An 18,053-nucleotide genomic window follows, 5' to 3' on the forward strand; every position below is an offset into this window, starting at 1 on the left:
CCATAAGACCCCAAAGTCTCATCAAGCAGAAAAGAAATAGATGAACCCGTTTCTGAAAATTTTTATATTCTCTGTAACAGTTCAACAAGTAAACAAAAGAAGAGACCCTTTAAAAATAAATTAGATTCTTTTTACATTATTGAAATGGTTCATGATCAGAGGGAAAAAAATTTTGCACAGCTAATAGTTTTATAAACTTGCTCTCTGATGCACCTTTGCAGACATCAATTACACCGATTTAACCGCAAGATTGGCTCTACTAAAAAAAATAATTAAAAAAATCAAAATAGATTTTTTTCATGCAACAGTTTTGAACTAATCCCCAATTAGCATCCTGCTCTCTGATACCAATTTGTTTGGCAGTACTAGCACAGTTATATTTGGAACGTAAACAGAGAGATTTTTTTAAATTAAAGTTCACCCTGATGCAGCTGCAGCACTACTAAATATTGTTTTGACATTGTCAACATGAGGGTTCTGAGTAGGAGAAGGAATAAATGGAGAAAATAAGGCAAAGCAGCTGAAGGAGGTTAAGCACAGAATGAACATCCATGATCCAAGATGAACAAATCTGTATGTTTAATCCAACATCACTAGAACAGAAACACTTCAACACAACCAGTACATTTTTAAGATAACCTCTGCAATCATGTGCTTTACCTGTATCTTTGTAGATATGACATGGAACAAGCATTTCTTAGAAAATTGGGGATTTCTGCTCTGAACACTTCCGTATTTTTAATCCTGCTACAGTGATGCTTGGAATTTAACATTGTGTTTCATGACAATCCTGTTTCCTTCAGGCAACTTTCTTGATATCTCAGCTTTTAAATAGCATAAAAGCATTAATAGACTTCTAAACAATATAGGTCATTTAAATTGCAGTCCAAATGAAAACAAATAAGATGGTGAAGTGCAACATTCCAACCTCAAAATCTTGAGATATGATGGGCTATAATATCAGTACAGATGACTACAGAGATTGTAAACTAAGCAAAGAACACAACGTACTGCAGGACCTACCAGATAATTTTTTTTCAAGTGTAATATAGTTTCATGTTACCTTAAACTAGCTTGCACCATTCTACATTGCCATAACCAGTAAACTTGGATAAAGCCTTGAATTATTAAAGGATGCTTAAAAATAAGAACAAGTTTATGGGAATAATAATAATAAAGAAAGATGGTTTTACTATACTTATCTTTACCTGCAAGTTACTTTTCTTCCCCCTTTAACATATAAAGGGATTTTCCTACTCAGACGAAAAACCTTCTTGGAGCTAAAGGGATAGCAGTGAAGTTAGGAGAGCCTTCCTGTACAGCCTTGACCAACTTGATTCATCATTGTGCATTTTTTTCCTACCTGCCCAATGCTGGTACAATACTGCTTTATGCCTGAGGGATGTTGTGTCAATATTAATAAAGGAATATTAATAAAGCTAAGATTCTTAGAAAAGAAAATAAATACTGAAAAAGCTTAATTCATAAAAGCAGGCATCCATATATTTTAGTGAGGTGCAAGAAGGTTATTTCTGAGAACTAGTGCTATTGTAAAGCCCATAAATTAGGTTCAAATATAAAATAAAAAATTATTCTCAGGAAAAAATGAACTTACACGTAGGACTTTAAACTGATCTTTTAAATTAAATTAAAAAAACTTAAAGAATTTTTGCAAATAATTGTCCTACATAAGACTGCATAAGACTTGGAACAAGATGATCAAGACACCTCTTAGGCAAGAAAAGCCACACACTCACAGATCTGAATTCTTTAGGGATAACCTAAATTTTACATTATAAATTCACTTACCTAGATAACTGATCAACCATCGCTTGTTCTACTACAGCCCGTTTTCTCCTCTCTACAGCAACATCCTCCTGCAATGAAAAACTGACTAGAGCAAATTAAATATATACCAGACACTTCACATAATAAATTACCCTTTAAGATAGCATTCAGAGGTTACATTCTTACCGATGTCACAATTAATCTTTTTTCCCCATCTTTTTTAGTAGAATTCTATTTGCATAACAGATAGACAAATAATATTCACTGCTACACACTCAAATTTTCTATGCATTCAATAAATATGAGAATTCTAGTATTTCTATTGATAGACAGCATCCTTATTATCTCTGTATTGTTTCCAATAAATTCTTTAAGTACAATAGAGCCCGAGGAAACTCACACTATTCCAGGTTTCACGGCTGACAGATTCCAGTTCAGAGAATGAAACTTTACCGCCAGCAATATGTAGTCAAAAAAAAAAAAAAATCTTTTAAGACTTTTTTTTATTTGCTGCATGGCATAATAGTTTTCTGCTGAGACAGACCAATCTGAAATATGTTTCAAGAAAGATCATCCTAGGGGGGAAGGGGATTTAACATGATCTATTATTATTTTTATTAGAGTAACACTGAACCATAACTTTGTGCTATTCACTCTAAAGTGCTCAGGCATTGATCATCATTTGTTTCGTAGAAAGAGAAACCAAAACACAAGAGGATGTCCCGGAACAGCATGGAGGCTGCCAGCAACAACCAAGCCCCAGCACCTCTCGCCATTTTATCTTCCAGATTTCTGAAATTTTTCACTGCACTTAAATTTGCCTTATTCCCCCCTCCCCCCCCAAAAAATAAATAGTTATATATATGAGAAAACAGAGATTATTGTTACTGAGGGAGTTCATGCAACCTTTTTTTCAACTTTGTAGGTAATTCCGAAACTGAAGAATTAAGATATTTTTCTGATTCGTTATTTTTTCCATACAATTCTTGTGTGCAAACCAAATTCTTGATAGATCAGATCAGGCCTTCCCATTGCTGAAGAAGAACCAAAAGTTGGTTCCCAGACAGCAGGTAACTGTAAGGGATAATCCTTAATTTCACAGAGATGTTATGGGTATAATTCACAACATTCAAGTAAATACTGATTGCCACTAGTCAAAAAAAAAAAAACCAAACCATCCAAACCACAAACTTCAAACCAAAAAAACCAAATAAATAATATAACACCAGACCAGTTGGTGTTTACTCTGAACAGATTTTAAGCCTTAAATATTTCTCAATTATAGGAGATAGGGGGCTTTTAGTTTGCTTTCATATGTCATTTTTTGCACCAATCAGAACTACGTGGTGCTTTATTCCAAGTTACTGAATCTTTGCCTATTAACTGTTGCAACAGGTATATTAAAAAGCATTACGTAAAGGAAGACAAAGTGATAATACACATCAGTGTTTGTTAAAAGACAACATATTGCATGGACCCAGGCTTATAGCATGAAACCAGGTAGCATGCTGAAAATAACCTGATTTTTTTTTAAAAAAAGAAACCTTATGCCTTGAAATTCAATTGAATACTAGGTCACTAAATTTAACATGAAATACCTTCCATTCAACTTAGACAAAAGCTGTACTACGAATTTACAAAACTGCTGAGGCAAACATTTAACTTGCAGCAGCACTCACTGGTTAAAAAGCAGTAACTCTTGTTCACAAGATACGATTATTCATAGAAAACCAATCTTTTCCAAAAAAACCTATAGCATCTATTGGCAATTACATATGTGCTATAATCTGGCTTGAATAAGGGGACTTTCATCCCAAACCACAGAAAAATTAAGAGAAATGCTACTGTAACATTAGTTTTTTTTGTTAACAATTACAGTAAAAGGAAATTTTAACACTGTGTATGCTTAAGCAATTTTTTAAGGCATCTTAAAATCAAATGCCAGCAATTGAAGCAACGTACTCCCAATGGAATTAATGTGTATGCAGTTACTATGATTTTTCCTATTATTCTGACCACTATCAGAAGCTTGAAGCTGACAGAACCTAAGACATGCTCCTAGAAGGAGACAGACAGCCTGTGCAACCATGAGTGCTAATTAGTAACAAAAGGGCTTGCTCAAACACCTGCTGACTTCCTTTCAAAGCATGCCAGCTGCAGTGTACTGGTTATTTTGTGGTCCTGCACTGCTCTCTTTCTCAGTGTTTTCAGCATATTTGATTTAACATTAAGCAGTTACTCTAATGATACTCCAAACTGTTTTTCCATGTCTTCACCCTATAGTATAATTTTAAAATTTATTCTAACAATAACAAGAGGTTCCTCAAGTTCTTAATAGAAGGTACTTTCTGAAAAGATATTATCATGAAAATGAATAGTGGCCGCAGTAGTGCAAGATTCACGTTCCCTTTGATGAGACTAGAAATCAAATAAATGTTTGCAGTGATGTAAAATTGAGTGCATAGTGATAAGCAAGCAAAATAAATTAAAAGTATTATGCACTTCTACAATATCACAAAATTTCTCATGGCTTAGTATTCCATGAGAAAGTTAGAATGCTAACTGTTCAACAATACCTTCAAAAACAAATTATGACAGCCACGACTCTGCATATGTAAATAGCAAATCATGTGATATCAAAGCTCAAGGTTCTTCATTATTGTAAATAATCCTAAATTCAAGGCTTAGCCTTAGATGGGCAAGACTTCTATTGTTCAGTCCTAAAAAGAGTAAAAATTGTGTCTATGTAAGAAATTAAAGAAACATATTGGGTATGTCCATATAAGAGAAGTTCTAACTCCCCTCTACACATCATAGTGAGGCTATACTTGTTTCCAGTTTTCAGGGCTCCCTCCTTCCAAAGATCAATAGGGATGAGAGGAACCTGGGAAGGATCCGACAGGGGATTGGAGCCAAAGCAACTGAAAGGAGAGGCTAAAGGAGCTTGGGGTGTTTGCACAAGCAGCAGCTGTGAGGCATGCTGAAAACATCCTACAACAAAAAGGATGTTACAAAGAAGGCAGAACCAAACTTTTCTGACAGTGCCCAACAGTACATCAGGAGGTGAAGGTTATACAGTGAGCCTTGGGAGGCTTGGTATGGATAATAGGAAGAACTTCTTCACAAGGAGAGTAGCGTATCATGGGAAGGTGCTGCCTAGAGATGCTGTAGAAGCACCACCCTTGGAGCTTGAAGACTCAAACAAAGCTACAGTTGATCCGATCTAATACCATCAGCAGAGCTCATAAGCTTACAAAGCCAGTTCTCATCACATACTCCATTTCAGGAGTTAATGAGGGAAAACAGCCTGTTTACTCTAGAAACACATCAATGAGCTGATGGAATCATGGAATCCATGGATCATGGAATACAGGCTCTGGCAAAAGCTACAGACCAGAGGAAACGTAACACAATACTCAGCTTCACTCAACTCAGTTAATCTTAGTCGTATGTGTACATTTGTATTTATTATTCATAATTTACATTCTCATTTACATACCTGACTGCATAAGATACAAGTACTGCAGATATGATTTTTAAAAATGCTCACTGGATTGCTCAGCTTAGCTCTCATTGAAACAAATGTTTAAACTACCATGATTTCAATGGGTGCAATTACATACTAAAACCGAATCACACGGACCTAACTTCTGTTGAACATCTAGGAAGTCATCCTACAAGCCTAGACAGTTAACAGCATAATAACAGCCCAGTTACTTACAGCTTCCGACTTCCTTATACTGTGCCACATATTATAGGGCTTGCTTGTGTAGCGTTGTTGCAGTAAAGCTTTCTCGTCAAGAGCTGTAAGATAATCATTATGCCCATCTTCAAGCTGTGTACCCTAAACAAAAATAAATTATTTTCATAAATCAAATTTAATTAATTTTAAGAAAAACAAAATAAACCCCCCACATTTTCCTCAAATAATTTAAAAAAATTTTTCTTTCTTATTTAACTGTCTACTTCTTCCACTTAATGCTAATTAGAAAAAGTAAAGAATTTTTTTAAGCCTAGCTTTCTACAGAAACTGAACTTACAAATCTTGCTTTCTAGTCCTTCCTTATATCTTTTGAATACTTGCCATCTTTCAACCATATTGAAATAAATTTTTTAAAATCAAAAGAATACTTTGTTTCTACAAGCTTTGTGAAAAATCAGCAGCACATCTGAGAACACAGACTGTTAGTACCTCTCAGAAAAAGATAAGAGCTCATCTTTTTCTGTTCTGCTCAAGAACAGCCAAGAGAAAGTGGCGAATTTGCCATTACGCATATAGCTCAAAGTTCACCATTGCAGAGATGCTGCTTTTTGACCAGCAATCAAAATACAGTTAAATACAGTCTGGACAGGGAAAAGCCAAAGCATACTGCTCAAGTGGATCTAACAGACTTGTAGATCCATGTATTTCCTACATGAAGGATATGAAGAAAACCAACAAAGGAGACTGTTTACAGAAGTCAAGAAGGGGGGAACATGGGAAAGAAATCAAGAGTAGGTTTTGTTAGCTATGCTCCTCTAGGAGCAGCTTCTTTTCAGAGAATAAAAGTTATTACAAGTTCCACTAATCAGATAAAATAGTAAGTATCTTCAAATCTAAAGAGGCTTTGATTAATTTAGTCAGGTAGCAACAATAGCTAATAGAAAATTGTTCTGCTAGACATTATATTGAAGTCTGCCATAAGAACTGATGCGCATGGCTTCTACTGCTTAGCAAGTATCTTTCTGGAACCCAAAACCCACCAGAATAAGTCAGTCCTGCTTTTTCTCTCCCAGTATACACTTGCCACCTACTTCTTCAGTTTCAGATTAATTTGGCTGTTCCTGTAAATACTCTTCTGATAGGCTTGCAGTACAGCATATAAAGGAGTTACTGATTGGAAAACAGATGAAATGACTGTGTCAAATACGTACCTAAGAGCAGAATCATTAAAAAAAAAAGTAAAAAAAAAAGTAATGCTACAACTAATTCCCCAAAATAGCAACTGCCACCAAACATAAAACTAAACAAAATAACAGAACTGTTTTTTTTCAATCAACTCTTTTGCTCACTTTCTATCTATATATAGAAAGTTTATCTATAGGTCCTTGCAGGTTCTTCAAGTTTTATCTGAACACTTGAAGTGTGGCTGTAAGACTTTCTCTTTTCATTCTACTGAACATTAAGTAAGTAAAATCATTAAACTCATTGTTATTCATCACAAACTTTTTTCTCTGAAAAGCGATGAGCACAATATGTTCCCTCAACATCTGCATACTTAACTTGTCATTAGGATTCTTAAATGGTCAGCAGTGTCTAGCATTCAACCAGTCCCCACAGCTGTTGCTTACTTTTGTTTCCTGTTCCCTTACACCTACAATGATGTATCTCGCTCTGTGCAACCACCCTTCCCCCCTATCTCTTCCAGAACAAGAGGAAAGTTGACTTTTCACCTCTTTGTTTTCCAGTTTCTCTCCACTGGTCTTCCCTTGTTTGCATCTTAGTATTAATTTAAAAACACAGCAGAAACCTGGCAGAACGAATATGGCTTACAGTAACCTGCACTGGATCTTACACAACATCAAAGCAAAATGTACAGATATCTCTCACTATTTTAACCCCATATTCTTCTCCATTTTCTAAGTTAAGAGTTCTCTATGGTAAAGATTACATCTTTCACTTCTTTTTTAAGTCCTATATACAGTCATAATTCAGTAAATAATTAAGATACTTCTATATTTAAAAAATTAAAAAAAAAGCTTGAATGCATTTCTTTGTCTGAAAACATTTTATCAAGATCTTCCCACTGTCTTTCATCTTCTTAGGCTGCAAACTCTTCCCTATCAATCACGCTATCTTCATGCTCAGGCTAGAGGTGCACTATGAGGGCAAATGCTACATTTCTTACTAGAGAACACAAGCACACTTAGATTCTCACGAGCAGCTCAGTTTCTCTCTCTGGAACAACTGAAACAAGCTTCCTATATTTTATTTCCTACTCCACAATAGATGCTGAAATTAGAGGTTTTTATCTCTTTACAATAAAAACATGGAAGAAATTAATTACACACGGGCACAAACCTCTCCAAATTTTGTAATGAAATGCCAACATAAATCTGTTATTTTAAAATGCAATTACTTCCTTGCCAGCTACCTTAATTGAAGCTTCTGGACACAGGAGGTGGTCTTTTTTCTTTTCTGCAATTCTCCGAGAATACTGCTTATATTCTTGCTTCATATCTGCTTCATACTGACAACACTTTAGTTTGTATCTGTCTGTTGGCAATACAGACAGATATTTTCTGGTATTGTCTTCTGCTCCAAAACAGAATTCTAAACCCACGAGTAATCAATATAAAAGCCTGTGGTTAACCTATTGCATGAGAACAGCATTTTTATAATTCCCATCCAGTATAACTTCTGAAACTTTTTGACTGTGTGCTTCACATTAAGAAAAAAATGCAAATATAACTGCCTATTCAGGCTTAATTTTCATGGCATTCTTCATATTCTGCCATTTTTAAATTTAAAAAGTACACAGCCAAATGGTTTTACATCACTTTTAAAGAGAGAAGGCAAGATTTAGTGGTTCTGTCCTATAACATGACGTTACAGATCACTAAAATGGGAATTCTGACACTTGATTTTGCATGGCTGAAAATGAGCTGATGGATTTTTTTCAGTCAGAAGACCTAATACTCTTGGATGGCAGACGAGTACTAGTACTGGGACTTCCTTCCCCAGAACACCAGCTGAAAAGGCTAAGTACTTTCATAACTTTACGCCCATTTCAGTGCTCAACACAACAGAGGCTGGATCAGTAGAAGCAGCGCCAATGACAGAAGGCCAAGACTCCATTCTTCTTTCTCTTCTTGAATAACTAACACCTTCAATGTTTAATATTCCTTCAGTGCCAACAAAACTAAGACAGCCTTATCTAGCACCTCTGCTTGATACATCTCATCTTGCAACAGCAGTGTAACAGTCCTAGAAAACCATTTCTCAAAATCTCTAGAGATGTATCTTCTTGAAAGAGCAGCTTTCTCTTTCAAAAGAGGATCCACATCCCTTCACTGGTTAATTCCTGAATGGTAAGATTATATTTAAATAATTCTTACATAAATGACCTATTTGGGGAAGATTTACTTACATAGTCTGCTGTTGAAGAAGCTGGAATATATCTTGCTAAAGGAATGCTCAGTCAGGGCCCCAGAAGCAAGCAATGCAGAAATAAAGGCCGCTCAGAGGAACACATTAAAATATTTTAGAACTGCTTGAAAATCTTCTCCACAGGAAAGGGAGGTGGGGGGAAAGTCAGGCAAAAAGAGAGAGAGAGGGAAGGAGAGCAAGAGGGTAAGTGAACGGAAGATATTTTCCTGCATATTCAGCATTTAAGACATAATGAAGGCAGAAAGGAACCAACAAGAGATAAAGGAAAGCAGAGAAGAAAGGGAGAAAGACCCTGAGAAACAGAGAAAGTCATACAACCTTCCATTAGCCTTCCTGCAGCTAGACAGTATTATATGTATGAACTTTATGTTTTAAAAAAAATGGTAAAGCGCGTAGTGAAAATAGGCATCCAGACCTCAAAAGAGTACAGCAACTCAAGTATGTCTGCACTGCACGTTTATAATGCAATACACAGGAAAACCACCCATCCGTACTTAAATGCTCACAATTACATCTTCAGACACACAAAAATACCTATGCTGGGCACACAGATATTCTGAGAAACAGTGTGTTCCTAGCTCATTATTAAAAAACAAAATAAAACACAAAACCCCAACACTTAACCATTTCAGGTTTTATTTAAATGCAATGGGTTTTTTTCAAGTTGAGAAACCATTTGGTTATCTAGGGAAACAAAGAAAATGATGAACTTGGCAGATTCACCTTGAGCTTCAGCCAACTTGGAGTCCTGCCCTACAAGTCACCATATTATTCATTTCAAGGGGCATAGGTTACGTACAAATTAATATTTGTTTTTCCATCTAGCTACACCTCTGTTTTAAATGCATTCATTGAAATATTTCTAGGTTTACGTAAGTTAAATATTTTTGAAATATTAGATTTTTAAACACTATATTTTCCAATTTTTCCAAAAAGGGATAACATTGATAAGTTAGGATATTTCCTGCACCCTAATCAAATAAAAACATACTACTAGTAGTAAGATTTTTACCATTGTTATATATGGTGCGCAATTATGACAGAAAATAATCATGTAGGTTGCATTCTTCCTAAATTACTTAAAAGTTCTGGATATCTAATCTCTTGAATATATAGGGACTACAAACAGAAGATTACTGTTTGCAGTAGTTCGGTATTTTCCCTTTAATTATCACATTTGAAACACTCAGAATACTAACGGAATAACAGCAGATTAAGAATAGTCTCCAATAAGCTAGTTTCTATCACACAAAAGAAATTAAAACATACACTATATGGTCTGAAAATGCAGTAAGTACTCTACTACTGAATTGCTGATTTTGTCAGTGTATATTTTACAGCTACTTTACCTCTGTTTTGTTCTGACAAGATTTTCTAGACATCTGTTTAAACTGAAGGAAAAAGAGAAGTTAAACATGTATCATGATCAAATAAAAACCTGTCACATTTAAAAATGAACAAATTTAATTCAGCTATAAGAGTTCAAAGGAAAACTTTTCCTGCATTCAGGGAAATGTAATAACTGAGTAATTAAATTAATTATTAAAATTTTTATAGGGGATATGGATCCTGAACACTGCTGTACTGTACTATAAACCAGAATCTAAGCATCTGGACTACTGATTTTCCTTATAAAGTACTTAAGATTAGTGGTGATTAAGTTTCTTAGTCATCTAGGGAAAAAAAAATGTTGATGTGTGATCAGGAAATTTAAACAATAAAGGTGGTTTGACAAATTGAACAGAATTCCAAAGCTAATGTCACAATTCTGTTTTAAAGACAAAGAGACTTAAGAAAAACCCTACAAAATGGCTGCACATAACTCTAAAAGTTTTCTTTTCACCAAAAGTAAGCGTTCCTCCACAGAAAGAGTATTTAAACTTGGGTTTCGTCTTCAATCATACACTTACTGACTACTATCAATCTTATCTTTATTGGTTTTGTAAGTTCCAGTTTGTTTAGAAAGATAAACCAAAGTTACATTCCACTTCAAAAGTATTACATTTTTCAGTTGCTTTGATGAGTTGTTAATAAAGATAGCTATTAATACATCTCTTCAAAAATGAGTACAGTGAAAAGAATGAGTATCAACCAACAAAGAAGAGCTAAGGCATGTCAGAAAATAGGATTTTTGAAATATTGTAGAGGTTTCTCAGTAAAAAGTACTTCGCCAAAAACATTTTGGACCAATAGCACTCAGAGATATGAGTTTAACCAAAAGAAAAAAACAGAACATGTATAAGAAAGCTAAGTGTGCTTTTCTAAGTTACTGCTAAAGGGGCATATTTTAAAGGTATTTGTTGCGACAGACTGACCTGCTGAGCCTGACAGTGATGTGCATATGGCATTTGTAATGATGTTCTCCAATCTGAAGATGACTCTAGAGGGCACGTATGAGGATAACTTCCACTGTATGGTGTGTAAGAGTCCCCATCCTAAAATTACAGGGAAAGGGGGGGGGAGAGAGGAGACAAGCAATTGTGGGTTTTTTATATTTAGAGTGATATTTTTATAAACTCCTACACATGAGTTCTAAAAACTATTCAAGATAGAATTAATTTATAATTACCTCTTCATCAGAATCTCCCAGCCTCCTTAGATCTAGGCATGGCACCCTGCAGGAAGTTAAAACAGTTTTAATAGCAGTACTTTATCTTGTTTTTCAATTACAGTAAAAGCAAGCTGCCTATTAGTCATTATTATTATTATTATTAGCGCCCTCACAAAAATTTCCCTGCTACGAACAGTTTCACTACAACTGGAGATGGCCTACTTATCCAACCCCTACTAGTTCCTCTTGCTTCAGCTCAGGAACTGGCCACCGAGTTTGTCTCCTCCCCAGTTGCAAAGTACCCTGGCAGCTGAAAAGGGATTCTGCAAAGCCCTTCTTCACTTCCAGCACAGCAATCTTAGCTCCCCTTCACACCCCTGCTGCTTCTGCAACAAGATCATAAATCAGGGATTCCGCATTCCTGCCTTCCACAGCAGGTCTGTGTCAACATCCCTCTATAATCAGTCAACAAATAGGCAACAGAAAAGCAAGAGCTCCTCGGGATAAAAAACCTCTGAACTTTTTGTAAGAGATTAACACAGTGGAAGCCAGCTATACTTCAGTATTTTATTCTGCTTAAAGAGATATAAACATCTCCAACTTATCAAAGCATGTCTGTACCTTCTACCTTTATTCCAGGTATACTCTGGAGCACCATGAACAAATATTCTTTTCTATTTTACCGCTAAGACTTTTCAAACAGCCCTATTATAACAAGATTACTTCACAGAGTAAGAGAGCTCCTTAATTTCCAGTCTTTTTCCATTAAAGAACAACTGACAGTACACAGAAATTGACATGAACAATCCCAGGCAATGGTCACACATACTTGTAAAATAATGTAGAAAGATACATTGGATCTAAGGCATTTAAGTAAACAAAAAAATAATTAAGCTATCAAACATGGTCCTTAAAATATCAGATGTTGCTTATCTGTCAAAGTCACTGTAAAGCTTTAAATTTTACAAGCACCGTACAAAATTTCCCCTTGCTTGTAAAAACCCTTCACAACAGTTTCCCTGTAACATTTACTGTAATACCTGCAAAGAAGGCCAATGGTTTAAAAATGTCTTCTCCTTTTGCAGACCATTGTATTAAAAATATTCAAGAAAGATTAGGTATAAATATAAAAGCTCTGAGTACAATTCTACTGTCAAGCTCAACCAAATGTATATCAACTTAATTCCAATGTAAATAATGCATCAAATATTCTACTCTAAATATAAATCATACAAAACAAACCTATGACAACAAATTTCATGGAACACGAGTTGCATATCAATACAAATGGAAATGCATTGTGTTAATAATGCACAATTAAAGAAACTGATCAAAAATAGAAGCAGACTTACTCTGGTGGGCGAGGTCCATGAGTAGCCCATGTATCTGGTCTCCAGCCCTACAAAAAAATGACACATTATTATATACCTATGGGGACTGGGACCAAAATACATAGTTCTCTTTCAGCTTCCCCTGAAATATTTAAAAACAATGCTTCTGAGTATCTGTCCAATATACTTGACTCAGATGCTACTAACAAAAGGACAAAACAAAAACTTTTCATTGAAAGTTGATTCTTGCAAATCATGTCCTTACAGAAAGATTTCCAGTGATTAAGAATCAAGGCAGTATCTACATCGGCTATTAATAATGCATTAAAAATAATCCATGTTCCTGAGGCTCTGTGCAATCACTGCTCACAAGGTTTTAGGTCACATTATCCTTGTTGGTTAGGAACCTACCCCTCAGCCAACCCTTAAACCAAAACCGCAACACTGACAGCCAGCTGGCTCACAAGGAGCTAGCTCAGAAAAGAAGCCCTGATACTTGGTGTAATTGTATCATCTCAGCTTTAATATAGCAGCACATGATGATGACTAGAAGGCAGCTTCTGTACTCACACTGTTTATTTTGCATGGTTGTGTCCCACACAGATCTCCAAACTCAATTGAGCAAGAAGAACATGGCAAGAAGCAAAGACTCGAGCCAAAGCTTCATCTACCCCACAACGGCTTTCTGAAAAGAGCCAACACCAAATCCCTAGGGAAATCTGACTGGGGCAAGCACACAGTAACAATTCCCGCAACTCCCCAGCTGGCCTCCCAATCTAGGGGAAGACAAAAAAAAAAAAAAAAAAAAAATGGTTCGAGGATGTTGTGAATCAGGGCCAGCATCTTTTTTTTTCCCCACACACACACTCCTCAAGCTTAGAGATCTCAGCATCATAGTCTGACCTGAGCAGACGTCCTATTTCCAGCAGTGCCCTAACACCTTTCACAGTTTGAAAGCAGTCACAAAACTGTAACTCCTTTCTTGCGACACCCCTCTGTAGCCTGCTCCTGAAAAAGTTCACAGTTCAGCAACACTACCCTCTAACGACTTCAAAAATGGGTATTCATGTTTAAAACAATAGTTTCTCTCCAGTAAGGGCACACATAATGAACAGCACCACCTTGTGGTCAAATATGTAAAAACCCGTTAAGAAACCTAACACAATTCAGGCTTACTCTCAAAACTAAACGCCATGCATTAAATCGCAAGTACATAATTTTTGCGTAACATTTCAAATAGTGATAAGATAACGAGCATACCACATTCTAGATGTTGAAGTCTTAATGTAATTCCTTTTTCAGAAGTCATCGGATTGGGAATAAAGCAAACAAAAATCATCCTGAATGTCCTCATTTATTGGGTGAAGCACATAGTTTCAACCTGATTTTAATCTAAGATTTATTTTTGTAAGCCACCAAGGATCACATGGACTAGGCAGCATGAATTTGGAAACTGAGAGGCACGTGAATTGGTGAAGAAAAGGGATGAAAGATTAGAGAAAAATGTGCTTTTCTTTTAAAACCTACACTAAATGCCCCAATTGTTCTTGTACACAGGTATTTCCTTATCAAGAGACTGGTTAAAAGGAAGCATTGTAACATCGATGTGATATCATTTACAAAAAGTCCTTTTTGATTCCAAATCAAACAAAAAAGGAAAACTGCAACTTGGCAGCCAAAGTCCAAGAATTCCTAATGGGGTCATTCAACAAAAAAGGAAGTTAAACGGGTACTTGAGGGCCGAGGGAAGATTACCAATTAACTTTACTTCATAAAGTACACAGTATCTGTGAGGAAAATCAACTGTTATTAACAATATTAATATCTACCTCAGCTATAATAAGAACAATGGCCCTCAGAATCCAAGATCATACTTGTAGTGACCAGGCTTTCAAAAGTTAGCCTGAAAAGTTTCTGCTACAGTGATCTTGTGAGGGTTGCACACCTACATTATCTCAATATGTAGACTACTAGGAACACCTGGGAAACGAAATTCCCCTTCATGCTGAATGCAGAGCAGCAAGATTGATTTTACAAACCAACCAGAAATCATGTCTTTTGAAATTATGTTTTGGGGGTTGCTTTATTGCTGTCTTGCAAAACAGAAACATAGACACACTTGTTACCTGTTTTACCAACAGCCTGAAACAGCACATCATACAGGTTTGAAGCCTCTGTTGCTCTTAATTGCAAGCACTAGTTCATTCCAAAGTTCTCCACATCCCAGTTAAGTACCCAGAATATCAGTTAAGAGCTGTTTTTATTGAAAATTCTCACCTTCATCTGAGAAGCTGTCATACTAAACTATCACTTTCTGACAAAAATAAGTTCTCTAAAAGTTTTGTTCTCTACAGAAGGAATTATAACCTCAAACTAAGAGCCTCCTGAAGTAAAATTGAAATGTTTGTTAAAATGTCAAAGTAAGGAAGGAAAACAACCACAAGCCTTCTGTTAACATACCTGACATTTCTTCCCCCTTGATGACAGCTGAGCCTGCCTTCTAGGGGATGCAGTGACTCCTTTAACTTCCAAATCCATGCAAATTCAATGACAGCATTCAGAATAAACTGGAAGAGAAAAGGCTACTGAGAAAATCATGTATTTTTCATACAAGTACTCTGAAAAAAAAAACATTATTGCGTTAGAGCATGTCTATCACCAATAATTAGGGTATTGACTTCAGCAAGCTATGACGTGTTACTGGCTTCCCTTCTTCACCACCTCTTAATTTCAGTCTTTCCTTACTAATGCTTAACCAGATTCCCGTTCAAATTTACATCTTTGCCTCAAGTTTAACTCCCTCTCTCCCTTAATGCTTCTCAGTGCCTTCTCATAGCAGTATTACTAAGTTGCCATCCCTTGACAACACCGAACCTTTTTTACTCTTCACTTGGAGCTGCCACCTGGCTTGCAGTTGCACCATGCCCTGGGATCAGGTATCTTCAGGAACACGAAAGGGCCCTCCTGGTGCACAGCCAGCCTCTGAGGGCTCCAGGGCAACATTTTACCAGTACGCTACTCTCCGGCTCTGCTGCCTTCCCCTTCCACCCCGCCGGTTTTGAACCCAAAGCCTAGCATTTCATTCCCAGAAGTCAGACACTCCACCTTCAAACCACCATCCACAAAAGCTGAACGCATTTCTACCCACCGAGCCGGTTTTAACTCCCAAGTACCCTCTCCCTTACCAAGCAGAATCGCAGCCGAGGGCCGGGTGGCCGCCAGCCGTGTCCCCTTCTCAGGGGACGTCAAACGAAGCGCCCCTGTCCCCGCACCCCCTCAAGGCTCTTATGAAGCGCAGCACTCTCCCAGCCGAAGGCAGAGGGGGAAGAGAGCATCGTTGTATTTAACGGTTAACATGCCGAAATAACTTTACCACAAACAACACTGTTAAGAGGCAAAATAAACATTCCGGGCTCAGGCAGCTCCACGGAAACGATAGGTTTTCCCGGGAGCGCACTGGGGCAGGGCCCGAGGCCCTGGAAGCGCAGGGCAGGGCAGGGCAGGGCAGGGCAGGCGCCGGAGGGGTCTCCCCGGGAGAGGTCTCACCGTGAGCGGTCTCACCGCCGGGCCGGTCTCACCGCCGGGCCGCGCAGGGCCGCCGGGAAGGGCCCACCCCTACGCGTCCCCATAGTAACCGCTCCCCACCGCCCGCCCCCCGCGCCTGCGCCCCGCCGTACCGCCCCGCCCTCCGCCTGCCGGCGGGCCGCCGCCGGGGGGGCCTTGCCGGGTACAGCAGCGCGGAGGGGCCAGCCCGAGCCGCGAGGTTCGCAGGTTCCCGTCTCGACTGCGAGGGGGAGCGACCTGCCCACCGCTCCTGAGGAAACGCCCTGCCCGCGGTGCGGCTGCGCCCCCCCGGCCTGCCAGCCCTGCCCCGGCCGCCGGCGCCGTGCGGGCCCCGCAGCCGCCCGCGGGGACAGCTGGGCACCTGGGCGCCGCGCTGGTCCGCGGCCTCAACACGCTGGGGCGGCTGAAATCAGGGACTTCAAAACGGCAGCAAAAGGGCTCACGGGGAATGCTTGTAGCGCTGGGCCAGGAGCACAGAAATACTTACCCCGAGGTCGCTTTTGTGGACCAAGGCAGCACCAGCACGCGAAGACTGCGGGAGGCGAAAGGCACCCGCGGTGGCCGCACGCGGCCCAGCTGCCCCCCGCCCCCGTGCAGCGGAGCCTGTAAAGTGAACTGAAACTAACTTCCATTAGACTTGCCAGTTAGCTAGGAGGTCATGCAGTTAGGGCTTTTTTCAACGGTTCCAAGTCAGTTACTTCTAAAAAATAATCTGTGTCCCAGTACCGGTTCTGGTCAGTCTGGGGGAAGAATCTGTCACCTCTTGAGAAACCCTGGCTCTTGGGTCAATCAGTTTCCCAAAGCTAGGCAAAACCTCACTTACTGCGAAACTACCAATACACTGATGCCAAGGGTGTATTTATGCATGCTGCTACTGCTCAGCCTGCAAGATCTGTTTCAGAACCAAAGACATGCCCTGTTTCTACACAAGAACCAACAATTCCACTCCAGACACGGTAACAGGTTTGGTCCCTTTAACTACAGTACATTTCCTCCATAAAAACAAACCCACGTGTTATTTTCCTGTAAGAATGAAGATGGCAAAGAGTTCAGACATTATAACTGGCCTACTTAAAAGCAAAAATTAAATAAAACAGGAAATTTAACAGCATTTTACTGTCAGATCTACCTCTACTGTAATTTCTGTCATTAAAGGGTGCCAGTTCCATTGGCATGTGCATTAAGTGAACAAAAATTTAGTAGAAAATAAAGGTATGGACAAAAAGTGATTCTGGAAAAGGACAAAAATGCTCTCCTCAACACTGACCCAAAAAAGCCACTCTCAAGTTGGTGTAATGTTTTGAAAAAAAAAACAACCTCCAAGGCCCTGGGTTAGTGAATGATACATAGCAACAGGGCTGTCAATACCAATGTTGGAAAGCATGTTACCATGAATCAAAAGGCCAGATGCTATTTTGTTAAAATAAATATGAAAAAGGATATACTACTAATCGGTATCAATCAATTTTTAGGCAGCTGCTGAGTGTAACCAGTGGCAGGCAATGAAAGAAATTAAGTGATTCAGTGTAATGCATTAAGGTTTAAACTAGCTTACAAAACTATACATCATTCTTGAGGAGATGGCAAACTCAGACATTATAGTATTTCAAAATACTATCTGTGGTTAAATTCCTCTCTCTAAATAAAGAAACCTGACTATGAATGCATC

General features: G+C 38.2%; 1 protein-coding gene across 5 annotated transcripts in view; it reads right to left on the reverse strand.

The window, feature by feature from the left end:
* The window catches only part of CAPS2 (calcyphosine 2), a 33,455-nt gene extending 15,457 nt beyond the window's left edge, over positions 1–17,998 (reverse strand). For 2 of the 5 annotated variants that reach the window (XM_080392514.1, XM_080392510.1), the window contains exons 1-8: positions 16,006–16,361; positions 15,281–15,387; positions 12,842–12,888; positions 11,508–11,553; positions 11,254–11,373; positions 10,288–10,329; positions 5,510–5,632; positions 1,810–1,877 (exon numbers count right to left, since the gene is read on the reverse strand). In XM_080392514.1, coding sequence (XP_080248640.1) covers positions 1,810–1,877; positions 5,510–5,632; positions 10,288–10,329; positions 11,254–11,373; positions 11,508–11,553; positions 12,842–12,888; positions 15,281–15,358 — 524 coding nt within the window. In that variant the 5' untranslated portion in view covers positions 15,359–15,387; positions 16,006–16,361. Of the gene's footprint in view, positions 1–1,809; positions 1,878–5,509; positions 5,633–10,287; positions 10,330–11,253; positions 11,374–11,507; positions 11,554–12,841; positions 12,889–15,280; positions 16,362–16,497 lie in introns of those variants that run through there. The other 3 variants (XM_080392512.1, XM_080392513.1, XM_080392511.1) reach the window with 3 other exon arrangements.
* Between the last annotated feature and the right edge of the window lie 55 nt (positions 17,999–18,053).

Source organism: Falco punctatus, assembly GCF_963210335.1.
Source record: "Falco punctatus genome assembly, chromosome: 6".
NCBI lineage: Eukaryota > Metazoa > Chordata > Aves > Falconiformes > Falconidae > Falco > Falco punctatus.